The sequence below is a fragment of the Ciconia boyciana genome, chromosome 1 (genome assembly GCF_034638445.1).
Source record: "Ciconia boyciana chromosome 1, ASM3463844v1, whole genome shotgun sequence".
Lineage (NCBI taxonomy): Eukaryota > Metazoa > Chordata > Aves > Ciconiiformes > Ciconiidae > Ciconia > Ciconia boyciana.
In genome coordinates this window covers 98,771,033-98,789,010 of record NC_132934.1, presented here as the reverse complement: position 1 = coordinate 98,789,010, position 17,978 = coordinate 98,771,033, and the positions used below count along the sequence as shown (strand labels likewise).

Below are 17,978 nucleotides of genomic sequence, written 5' to 3'. Positions count from 1 at the left end.
TGATCCTGTTATATCAGACTACTCTCACACAAACACTAAATGCTGGTAAGGAACTTCATTGCCTATTGCTGTCTTGTTTGGACAGCATTACTGTAGATCACATGAAGCTACCCGTGAAAGCATAAGAAAAATTCAATTACTTGTCACAGAACTAGTACAGTGTCTTTTGTTGCTGATAAATTCAAGAAAAAAGATAAAATTAGAAATTACATAATTGCAAGCATTTAAAAGTGATTTAGTGATCTTCACTGGGAATCAAAACCATACTTTGGTAAATTAGCCATGCTAAAGCCCAAAATCCAATATAACCCCACCACTCAAAACTCAATAGCTTAAAAGATTGGCCATTGCAACTAACAAGGAAGATGATAATGCTGAAGTCACTTGTTAAGTTTATCAAGTATATTTGTTCCCTCATATGAAGATTGTTTTATAAAGCTATGTATATTCTCTGAATCACCACAGAATTTAAACTATGCCTTTTCTACCTCAAGAGGAGCAGAGTCTGTCAAACACTATTAGAGATACAAAAAGGATCTATCTACCAGTTTCCTGACCTTTAAGGATGACTTTAACACCAAGGACATAAGATTCAGATATCACATATGTAGAGAAGCCTCTTGGTTGTGAATCAACAATCAAAAAACTCCATACATTACCAGGAAAGCAAAATCAGACTAAATTAACATAATAAAGGAAAATTAACACTTTTCCTACCTCAATTAAGATATATATAACCACTTACTCACCTGAAGCATAGCTTCTTTCTGTGGTACAGAGAATGCTCCCTCCTCACGTGAGGATGGTTTGTGAGTGGGTGGAAGATCAATCCTGTAGTAAAGAAAGAATGAAATATGCCATGTTTGTGAAATCTAATTGAATAGTCAGTTAGGTATTATTTATTTCAGTTGCCAAATCATCCAACACTCACACTCAGAGACACACATCTTTCAGTCCCACCACTGGCAATAATTTGGCCATGCACTCTTTGTAGAAAAGCACCGCCTATAATTTGTTATTTATCCTATAAGGTATTAAGTAGACTGAAGTCCCCACAACCTCCAACTAAGTAGGATTAGGGACTACTGGTATCTATCATCACTTCTACGTTATGAAATACAGCTTGAGCAACATTTACTACAACAGCCTTTCTTTGCAAAGCCTTCAAGAAAGCCTTATAATAAATTATTACATGAAAGACTTCTCTATTGTAACTTTCTCAGTGAAAGCAAATGGTTACAAAAGAATTAAAATGTTAAGACTATTCATATAAATAGGCTTCAGCTATAGAATTTAAGAGAAATAAACAGGAAAACAGTATTTCTAACCATGCTAGAAACTGCTCAGTTGTAAGAAAACACTTGACTCATCTTGCTAGCTCAAGAGATTCAAATACTGAAACTTATTTTATGCTAAATGCTATAAGTATTTTACCCTACTCCTCATTAAGTATATACAGACATGACAGACATTTTCATTTCTCATTCAGTTTAACTGTTAACTTCATACGGCATGTGTGAAAAGACATTATATTTACAGATATTCAAAGCCATCATCACTTTTTATGCATGTTCCAAACAGGGTCTAGACATCATCCACTTTGACAAAATCTCTCCAGACTTTTTTTGTTTGCTTGTTTTTGTTTGACCATATTGGATGCTTAAAAAAGTAAACCACATGTCTGCGCCAGAGACTTGAAGAAACAACCGGTATTCCAGAAAGCACATTAAGTCAGTCATTTCTAAGTACATATGTCTGTGGGTGCTTGCTTCATTTTACACACATATCAGGATAAATCTTAGTGGACTTTCACTTCTGCAAAGCATGATCAATTTGCTCTCATGTTAGACCTACAGTTATGATAAACTAGTAGTCAGTGGCATCAGTCAAATGGACCTCTCCTCCACCCTCCAGTTCAATCAATAAGCAGTTTTCTAAAAAAAACCCCAACTTCTGAAGATATAAAGAATTATATTACCTCTGAAGTAATTCTTAGCTTCCTCATTTCTTTCTCAAAAATGCAAGTGATTTTACATTTGTCTATGCTGAAAATACAGTCTTGAAATTATGACAGCTGAACAGCTGCTAAGGAAACTCGGACATTTAAACTCCTGTATATAACAAACACTTTCTGCATATTGCTTTCAATTAAAAAAAAATCCAACACATACTCACACTTTGTCAAGATAGGGTGGCCTTTTTTTCCTTGGGGTCAGCAGCACTGTCACAAAGATGGTAATGATAAAAAGAGCAAGGACTGCTCCAATCACAGCCCCTGCTACAGCAACAGAAGATGTCTGCTTAAATGGCACATCTGCAATGTGATAGCATAGATTACACTTTTAAGAAGTCACATACTTTCATTACTCAGATAAGCTATTTCAGCAGTGCTCTGAGAAATGTTTCTTCCTTCCATGACCAAACAGAAAGCCTTGTCCTGCACTAGCACTCTTGCAGTCTTGGCTCTGGTCACCCAATTAAAAAACTGGTTGAATTAAGAGAGCTCATGAATCATTAATATAATTTCAAAAATTTCATTGACTACTTTTAATAAATACTAGCTGCATGCTTTTATTTTCGATTTCAAGGCAACATGAAGTTACAGAACACGCTTTGCACTTACATGAGCAAATGAGGTGTTAAATCAAAAAGCTAGACAACTATGGCTTTATTGACAATCTTTCTTTAAAGCCACTGAAGCGTACAGAAAGGAAAAAGGGAAACCCAAAATCAGGGGAAAAAAAAAGATATACTACTAGGAGCAATAAACATGCAAACTCGCTAATACTTTGCTTACACTGAAAGCAACCCCTAGGACCATCTATCTCTAGGGACTTCACACTTCAAGCTACGAGAAACAGTAATTTTTATAAATAAATTTTAACAAGAGAGGAGAAAAGCTTTTTTTTTAAAAGCATTTTTCTTTTGACCTCAGCATCGTCAATTCTAATGTTTAACAACCCTCATAGTGAATTAACACACTTGCCAGTTTTTAAAGGTCACCCATTTCACTATACTAGGAACTCAAAAAGTTTTAAATCTCAAAGCTGTGAAACCTGTTAGCATATTTTAATTCAGTATCATCAATCTCAGTGTTTCAAACTTGCAACAAAAGGCTTATCAAAAAGTTGCACAATTGGAATAATTCACATTAGCTTCACTAAAGCTTTTACCTGTAAAATGTAGGTAGCATACAGAAATTATGCTTTGATCTACATTGATTACTAGATCAGAAAGCTAACAGCAAAGGAGTTTAAAATGAACAGAGCTCTATATTTGTTACATATTTCTAATGCAGTTTACTTCAGCTATTTTCCTTCAGAAATAATAATATGCTGTGTTTATCTAAATGCCACACAACCATCCTTTATTTAATCTCTTAACAGAGGAAGTTTTAGAAGCCTCTCCAGCTACATATTCTATTCACAAGTCAAAAAACCAAAACCATTATCAAATCTGTTTTATCAATTACTCATAATTCTAATGCTGTTCTGCCTGTATGCTGGAAAGCTGGGCAAAGGCATCTTTTTCTCACCCCTCAATTTGGAAAAAGAAAAAAACACCCCAAACCAAAGAAAAAAGCCACCCCAAAACCCCACAACCCCCAAACCACCTCATTTCAAATTTGATAAAGGGATTCCTCTTCTCTCACTGCATATGAAAGACCTGACAGCAATACTCCCCTGGGATCACTCATGCAGGTATGTTTAAGTAGATTGAACAAAAAGGAAATAGCCATTTTTTGTGACTTTCTTAAAGTTAAGGGATAAAGTCATAGATTAACAACATGCAGGAAGATAATTCACTCCAGAAGATCAATGTCACATACCACCTTCAGTGATCATTGTTCCATTTTACAGAACAGCTTTCTTGGCATAAGCTCCATTTGTCTGTCAGATACCAGTCTATATACATAAGAATCACAATTCCCATTTTCTCCTGAAGAATGGGCACATGAATCAGTGGAAGGCTCACTTAACCAATGCATTTTAATTGGCTTAAGTATAGTTTACACTGGGTGCCCTCTTGTTTAAATGAGAAAATTGCAGGTAACCAATATACACTGTTAGGTCCACAATTCATGAAGGTGCTTTGGTCTTGTGATTACACCAGAAGAGTTTCTTGACTGTTTCATACCGTACTAACTTTACGGTGCCTTTTTTTCCTGGTAAATTCTGCTATAATGTTGTAACATCACGAAGTATTATATCTTCATTGAAAGTTCAGCCTTTGAATCCCATTTTGGATGAGGCAACAATAGCCACCCATTTACCTCGGAACACCAGGAAAAACAGTGATATCCCAGCAAGTGTAGTAACATATAGGAACTGAACTGAAGTGCCATTACCACAGGGCTCACTTAATTTGATTTTTTGAATTCCTTTGGCAAAAAGCAGGCACAAAAATTCTATCAGTCTAACCAGAGGAACGATCAGAAACCCAGACTAACATGCCAAGCTGAACAAGCCAGAGCACCTGAGATGCATGGTGCCAGCTACACAGCATTTTAACCACCAGCTGGTCAGAAATATATGGGAATTGATTCACTCCCAATAAATATGGTTAAAGCAGAGCTACAGCAACTAAAACAAAAAATGAAAAAAGTGGGTTTTTTTTAAAGAATGTGAATCCTAGACAGTGTATCAGCTGTGCTTAAAGTGCAACTGTTTGGACAGCGATTACCCCTATTTATCATTCTCAAGGTTCATACTTTTCAAAATAGTTTCTGAAGACACTTGTTTTATAAGCTTAGCATCTCCAAGAGGAAATGCTAAAGCTATTAACTTTAACAGCTTAAATACTTTAGTTCCTTCTACCAGCCTCTGGTTTTATTTTGCTTTTCATCTTCAATTTTAAGATTATATCTGTCAAACATTTTTGAACACTACCTATGTTCCAGAATGTAACAAAAAGTTTATTCACACAACAGCCATTTGTACTTACAATCAATTCTTTTTACAGCAGACATAATGTACAAAACATTGCAACACACGTAAGTCCTATCCCTATTATCAACTTCAACTCCAAAACATTTCAACTTCTTAACCCATAGGAATTAAATATATATATATATATTTAAAAATCAAAACAAAAAATCCACAGAGACAAAAGCAAGATATCCCATGTGGAGAACAGGTTTATGGTTATGTTTATTTCCAAGTAACACCATCTTTTAAAGATGATATATCAAGTATTTTTTATTTGAAGAGAGGTATGATCTCTTTATTCCAGAAATAATTTGGATCAGAACCTTCTACTAGAAATTTAACTCTTTCCTTGTGGTTGCACTCAAACTACAGATACACACAATATCATTTGCTATTGTTCGAGACTTTGGTCAATCATGTATCAGTACACCATTAAACCAAATGTGAACTTAAGTTGTTTAGGGATGCTTTTCCATTTGAATTTCAAACAAAGCTGTTGTCTTAATCTTTTTTAAAGACATGCAGTCATAAGCAATCACAGTGTATTGTCTACAACGCTCAATACAACTACTTCTGTGAAGCTCTAAATGCTGTAAGCTACCAAAGATCATGAGGATAGAAAAGAACTTCCAGCATGAATGCTCATGAAGCAGCTGTAATTGTGCAGCCTATTTAATTTCAAAGGTAGCAGACATTTTTTCCTTTCCAGGTTTCAAATACTAATAGCCTTATCAGCTTCATTTTCTCGAGCTAAACACTTAAAAATGGCACTTCAAAGGATCTACTATTCTGATTATGAATTTATCATTGTTCTATAATTCATCTAAAGTTATTTCATTCCTCCCTACATAATCAGCAGAATTAGTTTGGTGAATGTGCTCAAAACAAAGTAGAAATACTTCAGATGTCAAATGAGATGTCCTACATACAATGTCATTTTAAAGAACAAGAACATGACCATGTTGTTAAATCAGTATGGATTATTTGCAGGGAAAACAAATCCATTGCAGTACAGAGACTGCACAATTTATCTAAACCCCTGTTTCATAGATTCTGTAGTTGCACCATCAGAGAGTGTTTTCACTATACAAAGTAGCAATGCAAGTGTCCACTTCCCTACTAATAATCTGAAATTCTAGTTACCCTCTTCAAAGCAAGCATTGTAACTTATTCAGAAGCAGCGTAAAACCGCTGTTTTAACTTCTGGTCATAAAAATTCTGGCAAATGCTTTGACATGTCTTAGCATGCTTAATGTTTATTGGCACCCGGGAAAATAAGCAAACTCGCATTAGTCTCCAGCTTACAAATCTATTAGAGTTTTCTTCCTAGTTGTGTCCAATTCTCCAGCTTTCACATTCAATGGTAAGATTCCCACAAAGCCTCAGAAATGGGTCTCTCAAATTGTACCCTGTGTACTTGCAAAGAGAGTCTTGTATTCCTTAATAAGTTTTGACATCCTGCCAATTACAGGCCTAACAAAATATCTTACTGTATGTATATATACACACACTAGCATAAGCTTTAGAAATCAATGACTATAAAAAATAATTTTTCACCTTATTCAAAGACAAGTCTGAGCTGTTTACACAGTTACTCCTCAAAATCTCGTTCATAAGTTACTTTCAGTGCAATGACTTCTCTTAAGTACATAGTTACAAGAAGGCTCATTAAAATGCTAAGAGGTATTCATTTTTGTGCAGAAGAACCTAAAAATAAAGCTTTGATTCTGCTGTAACTCATTTTAATTGGTAAAGTATTTGCTATACAGAAGCATTAAGTTTACCATGGATGGTATCTAGATTGCAGTAATTCATTTAATCTGCAAAGTAAATGCCCCTAAAGATTATATTTGATCATTGCCTTAGGTAAACTTCGTTTTAAATCAGAGAGCCAAGACAGCCACTTTTTATTCTTAAACAATTTTGAATGGCAACTTTAATTTAGCCTTTTTTACCTCTGACATAGACCAATATAAGCACTCTGCATTAAAACTCAAATCTTAAACAGTAGTACAGCATTGGGAAAAAAAGCAGCTCAAATACATTTTCCCCAGATTCAGTATTTCCATTTGTCAAGTCACAATATAAAAACCTTCAAAAAAAATCAGTTTCAAAAAGTTTATTCCTCCTCTTGTGTAAGTATAAACAATCTGAAAGTGATCAGCCAATGAAATGAACTGTAGGGACACGTTTAGTTTTCAGTGGTTACTACACATACCACTCCCTCCGAGATATTACCGAGCCATCTATGTGAGAAACAAAGTCTTCTTCATTGTCATCGTAACATTCACCACCCATATACTTCATTCCCAATGTTCCACCTTCATAGTAATCCATTGGTCTTTCATAACGTTCCTGGTACCTGTTAATATTGTCTATATTGTTCCACTCTGGTTTTTCAGGGTCTTCTAAATAATCTTTAGATATTAAGCTGTTCATTGGATGCTTTATTTCTTTTTTTATACTGTCAGGGTAAGAATCCACATCATCTGACTGAAGAACATCTATTTGAGACTCTTTTTGCATATCTGACGGTGGAATGTAGTTCTTAGCAAAGTAGTCACCACGGAACGTCCGTCTTCTCCTATAGCAGATAATTCCAACCAGAACACTGACAAGTATGAGGAAGAGAGCCCCACCCACCGCACTACCGATGACAGTACCCCAAGTGTCTTCCTGCATTGCTGGCAAGGTTGATGTTGGGAAATCTATTATTCTAGGTTCTGTTGCTAAACCTGTGATGCCATCAGTCGAAGGATGCCAGGGAACCGTGGGCAGTCGAGTGGTAGTAGTAGGAGGATCTAATGGAAAGAGCAAAGAAGTAGACAAGACACAGAAAAGGCACAGAATGTCAATGCAAGCTAAATCAGTTAAGGGTTTATAAGAAAGCAAAGTTGATGGGTATGTTCTACAAGAATAGTTTTTCATTCTCAAGTTCATGGCACTACAAAGTCTTACATTTTCCACAGGCTTTGAACTAGCTTCATTTATTGTGGTTTTGAGCTATGCTGCAGCAGGATAGGAAGTACGGTGAGAAAATAAAATTAAAATAATCTTTAAGTAGACATCCTCCCCTCCTCAAAGTAAGGAGATGTAGCTTTTATGCTCAGATGTTCATAGTTCATTATTTGCCTCCCCATGGAAGAATGCTGTCTATTAGGAAAAACCCAAGCAATCCTCTATCTTTCCAGCCAGCAGTTAGAAATACTGGATCAAATTAATTGATTATGCCATAGAGTCAATTATTCCACATTAAATTCCCACCTCAGAAATTGTTCAGGGCACTGAGTATAAGAATGAAAAACTATGAGTTGTGTGCTCAGTCAACAGCACGTGAACTACTGATTTTTAAGCTATTCTCTCCAAAAACATTTGTTGCATTAATACAACTTACTCAGCTTCACCTTGGTATTAGTGAAAGAAGCATAGTTAAAAATGGCATGTATTAATCTCAAAATAACAGTTATGTTGAGCAAGGAGCTTTCAGGATTTTAAAATAAAAAAAACATGGAACATTTGAAGTAAAAATTATTTCTACGCATTCTTCCTAAAAGCAATTTGATCCCTTATGCACAAAGAAATTTCCATATTCATTCCTCAATACAAAATATCAACTGATTTCATGTCAGGTTATGCAAGTAAACAAGAGATTGCCAGATACCGGGCTTCTCCAGCACTCAGTTTTTCCTTTATTCTTTAAGTCTACTGGAGATGTATGCATCTGTATTGAAGACAAGGTTGCAACTGACAGGCTGATGACACTGAGAAAAGCCTCCTGAGATTACCCCAGTCAATTGCAATGTTACATGCAACTCCAGTTTCTATTTTTGTGCCGAAATGAATAAAACCAGCTTTTTGCCTTGCCCAATGCAAGGTAATTTTAAAATCAGTAAAGCAACAAACACTAAACATGTTATTATAGCTTGAATCTTTTAGAGAGAATATTACATGGACAGCCAAGTAGCTCATTATGTCATGTTATTTAGTTAAATGCCCATAAGCAAGATTCACAGAACTATTACTACCATATTACAGAGGCACCCTAAATTTACCACCACAAAAAGTGAAATAAGATAGAACTCGAGATTTGTCAAGCTTCCAGTTATTTGACAAATCATAACTTTAAAGATTCATAAATATGACTTTTAATCTTACTGCTCAGAGACGGCCATACAATTCTCTCATACTAGACAGAATTGCCACATTTGTCATGATCACTACAACTCATACTTCAGACTGCACCTCACTGCTGAACGCAACATTTTAAGCTTGACATAAGTAAAGTTTTACACAGATTTTCAAAGCACATAATTATATTACCTGACTATGTAAAAGTGGTGATTTGTTAGGGAGCTATACGTAAATGAAATTAATTTGACAGAAGACAGGAAACTGAACAAGGAAGATGCACTACCAAAATGAACAAGAGGAATTCAGATTATGATTTTAGTAAAAACTGATTTAAAGTGAGTTTAATAATTTAACAAAGAAGTAGAGATTAAGGAATCCAAGTTTACCAGGGTTCCCATGTCCCACAAATCCATAGGTCAAGAAGTTAAACTCAAAACCCTCTTCCTTGAAAGTGTATTTGCTTTAGACACAAGATTTGTTAGCTTAAAATACAATTTCAGACAGTACCAGCAATATAGTCTTCCAGGCTATATATACACTTTTTTTTAAACTGGCTTTGTAATTGTTCATCTACTTCCCTCTGATACTGAGGTCTTAAGCCTTGTCCTCCACATCCACAATATAAAATACACATTCACAAGTTATGTAGTATTTGCATCCTGGCAAGCTTAACCATCACATATGCGAAAAACACAGTGGCAATTACACTCTGTTATTAATATATTAAAATACCAGTGTTTTATGAAAAGCTTTTCTTTCAAAACTTCTGTTTCATCCACCAGTTGTGAGGTTGTTCAACTGCATTAGTTAACATATTAATCTTAACTTCATTGCAAATGTAGTATCAATTCAGTGTTTGTTGATATGTATTCCTAGAATACACAACATGAATATTTCTACTGTCTATTTGTGTCAATACCTTTTATTGTTGAAGAATGGCAAAACTGAAATCATCCCTCCTTGTTTATAAGGCCAATTATAACTAAGAACATGTGAAGTTAACTTCTGATGTCACCCTAAGCTTTTTGAATGTAAAACTAGATTTATGTTTTTACTTCCTGCACCAAGCAAGTTTCCCAAATAGAAAACAACATTAAGACTAGGAATGCCAGAGTTCCTTACCTCTACTCCGTAACATTTTGCTTGCAAATCACATCTCAAATGCTACCTCCAAATTAAGAAAATGCCACTCTTGTCTGTTGGTATGAAAGATTATAGTCTTTCATACCAACAAGCTGTTTAATTATAACATTTCACATCATCACCAATACCTGTTTCTTTGAGTTCTTAATGCTTTCCACAAAACATTAAGCATATCATTTTCAAGTTGTTTCAAATGCCACTTTATTCAAAAGCATAAATTTCCTACTGATTATTTTCTTTAACATTTTACTTATGCCACAATGTTTAACAGCTCTGATCTCTTTCTCTGATGTAGGCTTGTGTTGTTGCACAAACCACAACAACATATCAAAGTATCTGTGCATGCTAGGGAGCTGAAAGCAGCAGAAATTCTGAAAAATTTTGTTTTTACATTAAATGCATCTTGAGTTCTGTTTTTGTCTCTTACTATGTTCTGGGCCCTGTTCAAATCCTTATTACATATACCCTGTAGTAATGATGAGGACAAGTGAAGACGCACAAAAATTTTCTTCTACTATTACATAGCTACCACCCTCATTAAAATGGATAGGAGACATAACTGAAGAAAGCAAAACCTTATTTTCTGGTATTAAAGAGTAAACCCATCAGCTCCCTCCATAGATAAAAAGAAGCCAAGTTTTCCTAGTTTGTTTCAAAGGCTTTGATAATTTTCTACCATGAAAAGCAAGATTTGCTTATTACTTCAAATGAAGCTCTAATGCCTTCTCAAACAAAGCACTATGGTCCTCGTACACTATGCTTAGTTTTTCCTCTATTACTTATTTTCCAGATGTTTCTCATGAAAGTCAGTACCAACTGCCAACAGCTTCAGTCCGATATTTTTACTTTTCCCTTAAAAGACTATTCTTGATACAGTTTTCCCAGCTCTTGCCATACAAACAACTTACCTTGGGCAGAGGAGTTTCTACAATTAAGTTTAGTAGAGACATCCAACTACATGATATGTCCCATATCCCCAAACACTACATCTCTCCCAACTCAATCCCCCTGCAGTACATCCTTGTTCAAATGTCCAGGACCCATTTTTGCTTCTGTGGGAATTCAAAGCCAACAAGAAGCCAAGTGTCAGAAAGATGAATGGGCAAAGAGATGGATGGACCATCCTTGAAACCAGACTACTAGCTTCAAAATCTTAGGTTAAGTCCTGTCTTGGTATCAACAAGCACACCACTGTAGAAAATCAACTAGAGAACACAATATTTTTAAATTACAAACCATTTTGGATTTAGCCCACTATGAAGTATTTCAGGGGTAAAGTGACCAGCTCTACAATAAGGAAGAATAAAATTCAATACTGGCACACATCTCCTTTGGCTAAAATTTGTCACTTAAGCATCACAGAAACAAAGTTTTGGAAGAGAAGGTACCTTGGCTAGTTGTTCTTTATTAATACAGACAGTCAAAGTCTGTCTAGCTTCAAAAACCATGACAAAGTCCAGTTCTCCCTATTTAAAAAACAAAACACAGACCCCACACGATTCAAGATCCACACTTGAACTCCCATATCCCTTTCTTTGCCTTCTGCAAGACAAGGACTGCTGTCAATTACTTATAATCCAAAAGTGAGTTGGCTTTGCAGAAATTACAAGATCTCTCTTTGCAGTTCTCATTTTACAGAATGGAAAGTGTCTGCCTCTATATGTATTACATGTATGTTTGCACAGAGACCTTACCTCTGCTTCTTAACCTGCTGTTATTGCTAAGTTTCCCTTAGATGCTAAGTACCTAAAAATTAAACTCTATGTAGCTGGGCATTATAAAAACAGCCCTTTCTTCCAACTGCTTCAAAGCTCATGTTGCAACTCCCTTATTGTGTACTTGTAGGCAGGGAAAGTAGCCTTTCCATGAAAGAAGGCTTTCTGAATGTCTGAGATTAAATGATTTTGAAATTTATCATTGCTTCTCCAACCATTCCCACTCTAAGGTCAAGTAAGTGGGTAAGGATGCTGCATAACCCTCTCTGCACAAAGTGCCTTGGGTACATGGCTTCCACACTGGAGTTAAACATTTCCCTGAGGATTATCTTCAGTTTATTCCCCCTCATTTTGGCAGCATGATAGATATGAAGACTGAGATCAGCCTGAAGCAACTGACAACTTCTTTCATCAGAGTCAACCATCCATTTTCAAAGTTCAGTGTTCTTTCGCAGCTTCTAGCTGGGATTTCCACGCACCAAATAGAACTTTAGCATTTCTTTGGGACACAAGAGAAAAACTGTTACCATTAACATAACCTCAAGCTTGCAAGGAATATTCAGGAACAGCATTGAAAGTTCAAAGCCTGCTATACCAGGCAGCATGCAAGTTAGCAGTTAGGATATCCTGGGAACCCCTTTTTCTATACAGCAGAAAAACTTTTAATCAATATCCCTTCTAATATATGCTTTAGAAAATACAAGGGCATCTATTCACAATGGTCTCTCAGAAAAGAGATCTATGTATGAAGAAACAAAAGCAAAAATGATGACCAGCCTCTGCTGTGTTAACCCTTGCAATATCCACTCTACAGGAAGGTGACTCTGTGCTTACAAGTCACATCTTCCTAGAATTGCTAGGAATGCTGGCTAACAAAGGCTGGCTTTATTTGTAACAAAAAGTAGTCTCTTCCAAAGACAGTCACTTGAAAAGATGACAGAGGAAGCTAGTAAGTTCCTATCTGAATGCAAGTCTCACAGGTCACCTCTCTTGCAAATGGAGAAAGGGGAAGCCTCAGTAAACAGTATGAAGGTGAGGGAACACAGAACCAAGAAAATAAAGTTCAATTCATTGTGTAAAAAAACCTGAGTAAATCTATATTACAAGATGAAGTGCTTCACATATCAAGCTGACAGCTTGGTTTTGAAAAACCTGTTACTGCAGGACTAAGCCAGGAACTTCAACAACACTTGATCACCTCTGAACTCCATGAGGAGGCATGACTTGCTTTTGCTGGACAGCTATACAAACCAAGTTTAACTTTACATCACTGAACAAGTAAGAAATAGTGAAGAGTATTTCTTCCCTTCTTATTGGTGCTTTAAAACCAATATTAAAAAAAGCCTCTAGCTTCAAACACCATTTTAATATTTCCCTATCCCTATAAAGATGTATCATCTCCTGTAACTAAAAGCTGGTGAATCTATCATTTAGTCCCTGTCAACTACTACTATTTCCCTATTCCACTTTGAGAGTATTAACATAAAGGTTAGGAGCACAACAGAATTTATTAAAAAAACAGCTTTATTTCTTAAGAGTGCACTGGGCCCAAATGCATTTTTTGCTCAGCTTACATTCCAATCCTACAACACATTTCAACTTAAGTTATTTTTTCTAGCAGTTAAAAAGCTTTACAACTACCAGCATCATGACTGTTCAGAAACATTAACTTCATAAATCCTCTTTGACAGCTTCATAATTAAAATTTGAAAAATGGTGTGAGCATACAGCTTTGTCTGCTAGCTTCAAATAAGCTAATTAAATGATTGCTCTACAGTACAGCAGTGCCATGTTCACCATTACTAGATAATATCTGCTCAGTTAAGTCAAATATTAAGGTGGCAAGCAGTTTGACTTAAGATTTACCACTTCAGTCTTATTTTCTGTACTCTCAACATCAGCCTGTATGTTCCCTCTGTAGAGTAACCTGGATGATTATCAAAGATGAACATTTTTGCTATTTCATAGTCACTTGCATCATACATCTTGCATCATTTTAAGGGCATTTCAGTTATTTAAAGAGCTAATCACACTGAAAAGTTATTCTTAGAGTGACAATAAAATATGCTTAATATTGATTTCTGAAAACAATACAGGTGCTATACTTTATAATTGACTCACCTCATTTTAATCAAGTCTCCTATATACTAGAAGTTTATACACAGTGCTTTTAATCAGTTCGGTATAATCTTCTCTAAGGTATCTAGACCACAGTGCTGGATACTTGTCTCAGCATTAAACTCATGTGTATGACTTGCCTAAGCATTAGTTGTAGTGATACGGCACCAGATTTATTCTAGGTTGCCTAAAAATCACTTGTATTTTCTTAGATGTTGGTCATGCTACACACCAAGATTAACATGGAGTTTTTAAAACCTGAAATTAATGTTAACTGAAGTATTTGTTTTTACTGGTGCACATAACTTGTAGAACCATGACCCTGTATGATCTCTAGCTAGCTGAGGTTCAGTTTTGGCACTCCCTAAAAACAGCTAAATTTTGCTATTTGCAATAAAGTTACTGCAGCAAAACAAAGTTGCTGAACAAAGCTGAAAAGCAGCGCACACCTGAACTATCCATCAGTCCACACCAAAGACCAACTACTGCAGCTTAGCTATCTCTGCAGTAAGCTAGTTCAAGTTATGTTGCATTTGCCATATGCTAGAACATAAGCCATCACCACAGCTCAACTACAATGTATTTCGAGTATGCTTTTTCAAAACCTTGATTCATTTTAGGAAACATCATATAATATTTCATAGTTAGCCCATTTTAGTCTGTGAGTCACAAACATACTTTGAATGATAGCCTTATATTTTCATGCATGACAGTCATGGTAAAAAGCACAAGTTCTACTTACAGCAGATCATATTCATAAAACCGACAACTTGAAAAGTGGTGGACTTGAAAAAACTTCCCCCCTCCTTACAGTTAGAATAGGGCTGAGAATAAAGCTATAAACCATATTGTTATTTTCTGAGTAAGAGTATTTGAATGTTACATTCCAGGACAATATTTCATCCTATTTAATGACAATATTCTAATTTTTTTTACTTGATACTTCTTACAATGTGACAGTCTTCATAACTGTTTTGAGACTGTTAAACAGCCATGAGTTCTTCTCCACAAAGGAAACATTAGAACCAAGCATCCAAAAGTAACTTCTCACAGAAGTGACTTTAATATTAATTTGCAGCACTTAAGTCTTTAATAGCTACAATTTTATGTAATTTGTTTACAAATAACTCCACTGTGTTAAACTATTTAGAAGTTACCAGTTAACTAGCTCATTAACTAGTCAGTTAATTAGAACTTACTAGTTTTCCACAATGGCCTGCAGTGTCGTTATCAGACTGAAACACCATCCTTTGTTCTAAAGATGCAGATAACTATCAAATATGAATTGTAACAGATGTGGCTTCAAATATCCTGTACATTCAGTTTTAGTCTCAAGTTTTCATTCTCATCTCAACCCTTAAGTGTTCATATTTAGTTTTAAGTTCTTACGAATAAGTCATCTATGTTTGTATCCTTTAACTGGCCAACATGTACCCCAAAACTTAACTCACACTGTGGAATAACTAATGTCAAGAACTTACTGAAAAGCAGCTAGACCACACAAGAGAATGAAGTTCTAATTTTCATGTCTCTATTTTCCTTAAAAAATTATAATATATTAGAGCTTATTGATCAAGCTAGGTATTAGCTAATTTAGCTAATCCATTAGGGAAATCTGGTGAGCTTTTTCACACCTGTACAGCACTATTCACATATACCCTAAGTCATGCTGTTCTTTCACAAAGAAGGTGTCATAGTAAAACATTAATTACATTGTGTTGATAGATACAATGATGTTTTCCAACAGCAGTGGTGCTAAACACACAAGTTTGCCACATTATACTAAGTAGATCTATGAGAGTTCTGCATGAGATATCTCTGCATGAGATATGAGCAACTTTATGATAACTGGATATCTGCATCCTGAGAAAAGGAGACAATGAGTAACTGGAGTACAATGCACACATTCAGATCATAACCCTAACTTCCTTAAAGCAGAGCATCTTTGACTTTTCTAAATGTAGCTGTTCCCCTCCCACTAACATCTGTTTTTTTTCAATTTATTACAGACAAGGTACTGTTTATTGCAGTCAATAAATCTTGCCAAAATGCAGGTTAACACTGGGGAAAAAAAAAATCAACACCAAAGTTCACCTACCAAGAGAAAGTAATAATCTCAGAAGCACTACGGGAACTACCTTAACCTTAAGAATTTATACTGTATGTTGCTGTTATTGAAGGGTCAGTTGAATCCCAAGTTTTGCTGTAGCTCTCAAATCTGTACTTTCAATAGCTTTTCACACAATTAAAAGGTGTAAATATTTTATGCATCAACCAGCTCTTCAGTTTGCTATTTCAACCATTGACCAAAAAAAAAAAAATCTGAGTTAACATACTGTCTTTGCAGAGAAGTAAGATTTACCTAATATGTAGATAGTCTTCTGATCACTTCTCTGACCAAGGGAATTAGTCACCTTACAGATGTAAGTCCCAGTGTAGTTGTATGTCAATGGGCTGCTGAACTGCAGAGTATTGTTGACAGACAGCAATCCTTCAGGCCATTGTCCATCCAACCTAAAACAAAACAGTTAGTTATATTTCAACTGTGAATCTTTAAGACTGAAGTCTACATATAACTAGTTTAAAATAATATTTGCAATAGTCTAGAGAGTGAACTTTTCACTGTGCTCTGACATCCTCAGTGGACTTTCATTGGATATTCTCAGTGTCCACCTGAATATTCAGTACTTTAATTTCTGTGCCAAGTCCTTTAAATGTCAAGTCTGCGGGCACTAGAGAGCTATCTACAAATGAACACTACTACAACTAAGAAAAACATTATCTCAAAAGAACTTGGAGGAACAATCCAACTCACACTCTAAAACCTAATGGTCAAACTAAGGTGCACTTATACTGCTGTCAGGATTATCTGTCTGTTCTTTTCCATACAGTTGAGCTATCACAATAAATACTTCTGTCAGTACACGCTTAACTTACAGGACATTTTGACCAGGATTTCTAAGCAAGAGTTCAAGCAGTTTCTTCCCTCTCAACCTGCCTTTTCTCATCCCCCATCATTTTCCCATCTAAATTACAGCACTGAAACTGAATTTGGTGCTTGGTGATACATTTAGGGAAATAACTGGTTAAAAAAAATTGTTTCCAATCCACTGGCTTTTCCAAATCTATCATTTCCCTGTAGCATTCTGTACGTGATTACAGTAACAACTGTGTAAGCACAACAGAGAAAGGGGAAAGGGCAGAGGCACTGGAACTATTTTAACAGAGTGCCAACTCCCATTAAATACCTGTGCAATTTCATGCCATTGCATCCCATTTTGCTTTTATCTAAGTATCTATCAACAGCTAAGCAGGACTAAGTCAATATTCAAACATGTGATCACCAGGTCTCAGTATCTTGGAAGCATTTAGCAAGTATGACTTCAAGTAGTATCGAACAAAAAAGCCACCCCTGACACTTTGAAATAGGTACTCAAATGGAAAAAAAAAACCACACAGTTAACAGTAAACATGATCTCCAACAAATGTAGGTTCAAGACAACATTCCCATTGCTTTGCTGACAATTATTGCCCAGAATTGCTTCAGCCATATAAAGTTGACAGAAGTGATTAAGCATGTACTTCATAATTCATAGTACCAGAAGTATTTAAAAAACCATGATAAAATAGTCAATTAGTTTGAAAGCTCTATTCTAATAAAATGCTCATACGTGCAACATGTTAAAATATTATTGACCATGAAAATATTACTATCCTAGCAAATACAATGTCACCTTTCCTTCTAAGGGATAAAGATTTTTTGGTGTGGTAGTTCTAGAAGCCATTATAATTTGAAAATAGCAAGATAGCACACTTTCAATACAGCTAGTTTCCATTTCCTTAAACACTCAAGCTATCCTTCCTTTGCACAGTATTTTTTTTTTCCCCTTGAAATTACTCATTCACCAGTATTACAGCTTCTTGGATGGGCTTTGTTGTTGCT

General features: G+C 35.5%; 1 protein-coding gene across 2 annotated transcripts in view; it reads right to left on the bottom strand.

Annotated features, from left to right (window-relative positions):
* Positions 1 to 17,978, bottom strand: part of NECTIN3 (nectin cell adhesion molecule 3) — a 70,131-nt gene that overhangs the window by 13,176 nt on the left and 38,977 nt on the right. Inside the window, exons 5-7 of one of the 2 annotated variants that reach the window (XM_072884779.1) lie at positions 16,398 to 16,549; positions 2,176 to 2,314; positions 750 to 831 (exon numbers count right to left, since the gene is read on the bottom strand). In XM_072884779.1, coding sequence (XP_072740880.1) covers positions 750 to 831; positions 2,176 to 2,314; positions 16,398 to 16,549 — 373 coding nt within the window. Of the gene's footprint in view, positions 1 to 749; positions 832 to 2,175; positions 2,315 to 3,631; positions 7,730 to 16,397; positions 16,550 to 17,978 lie in introns of those variants that run through there. The other variant, XM_072884771.1, reaches the window with a different exon arrangement.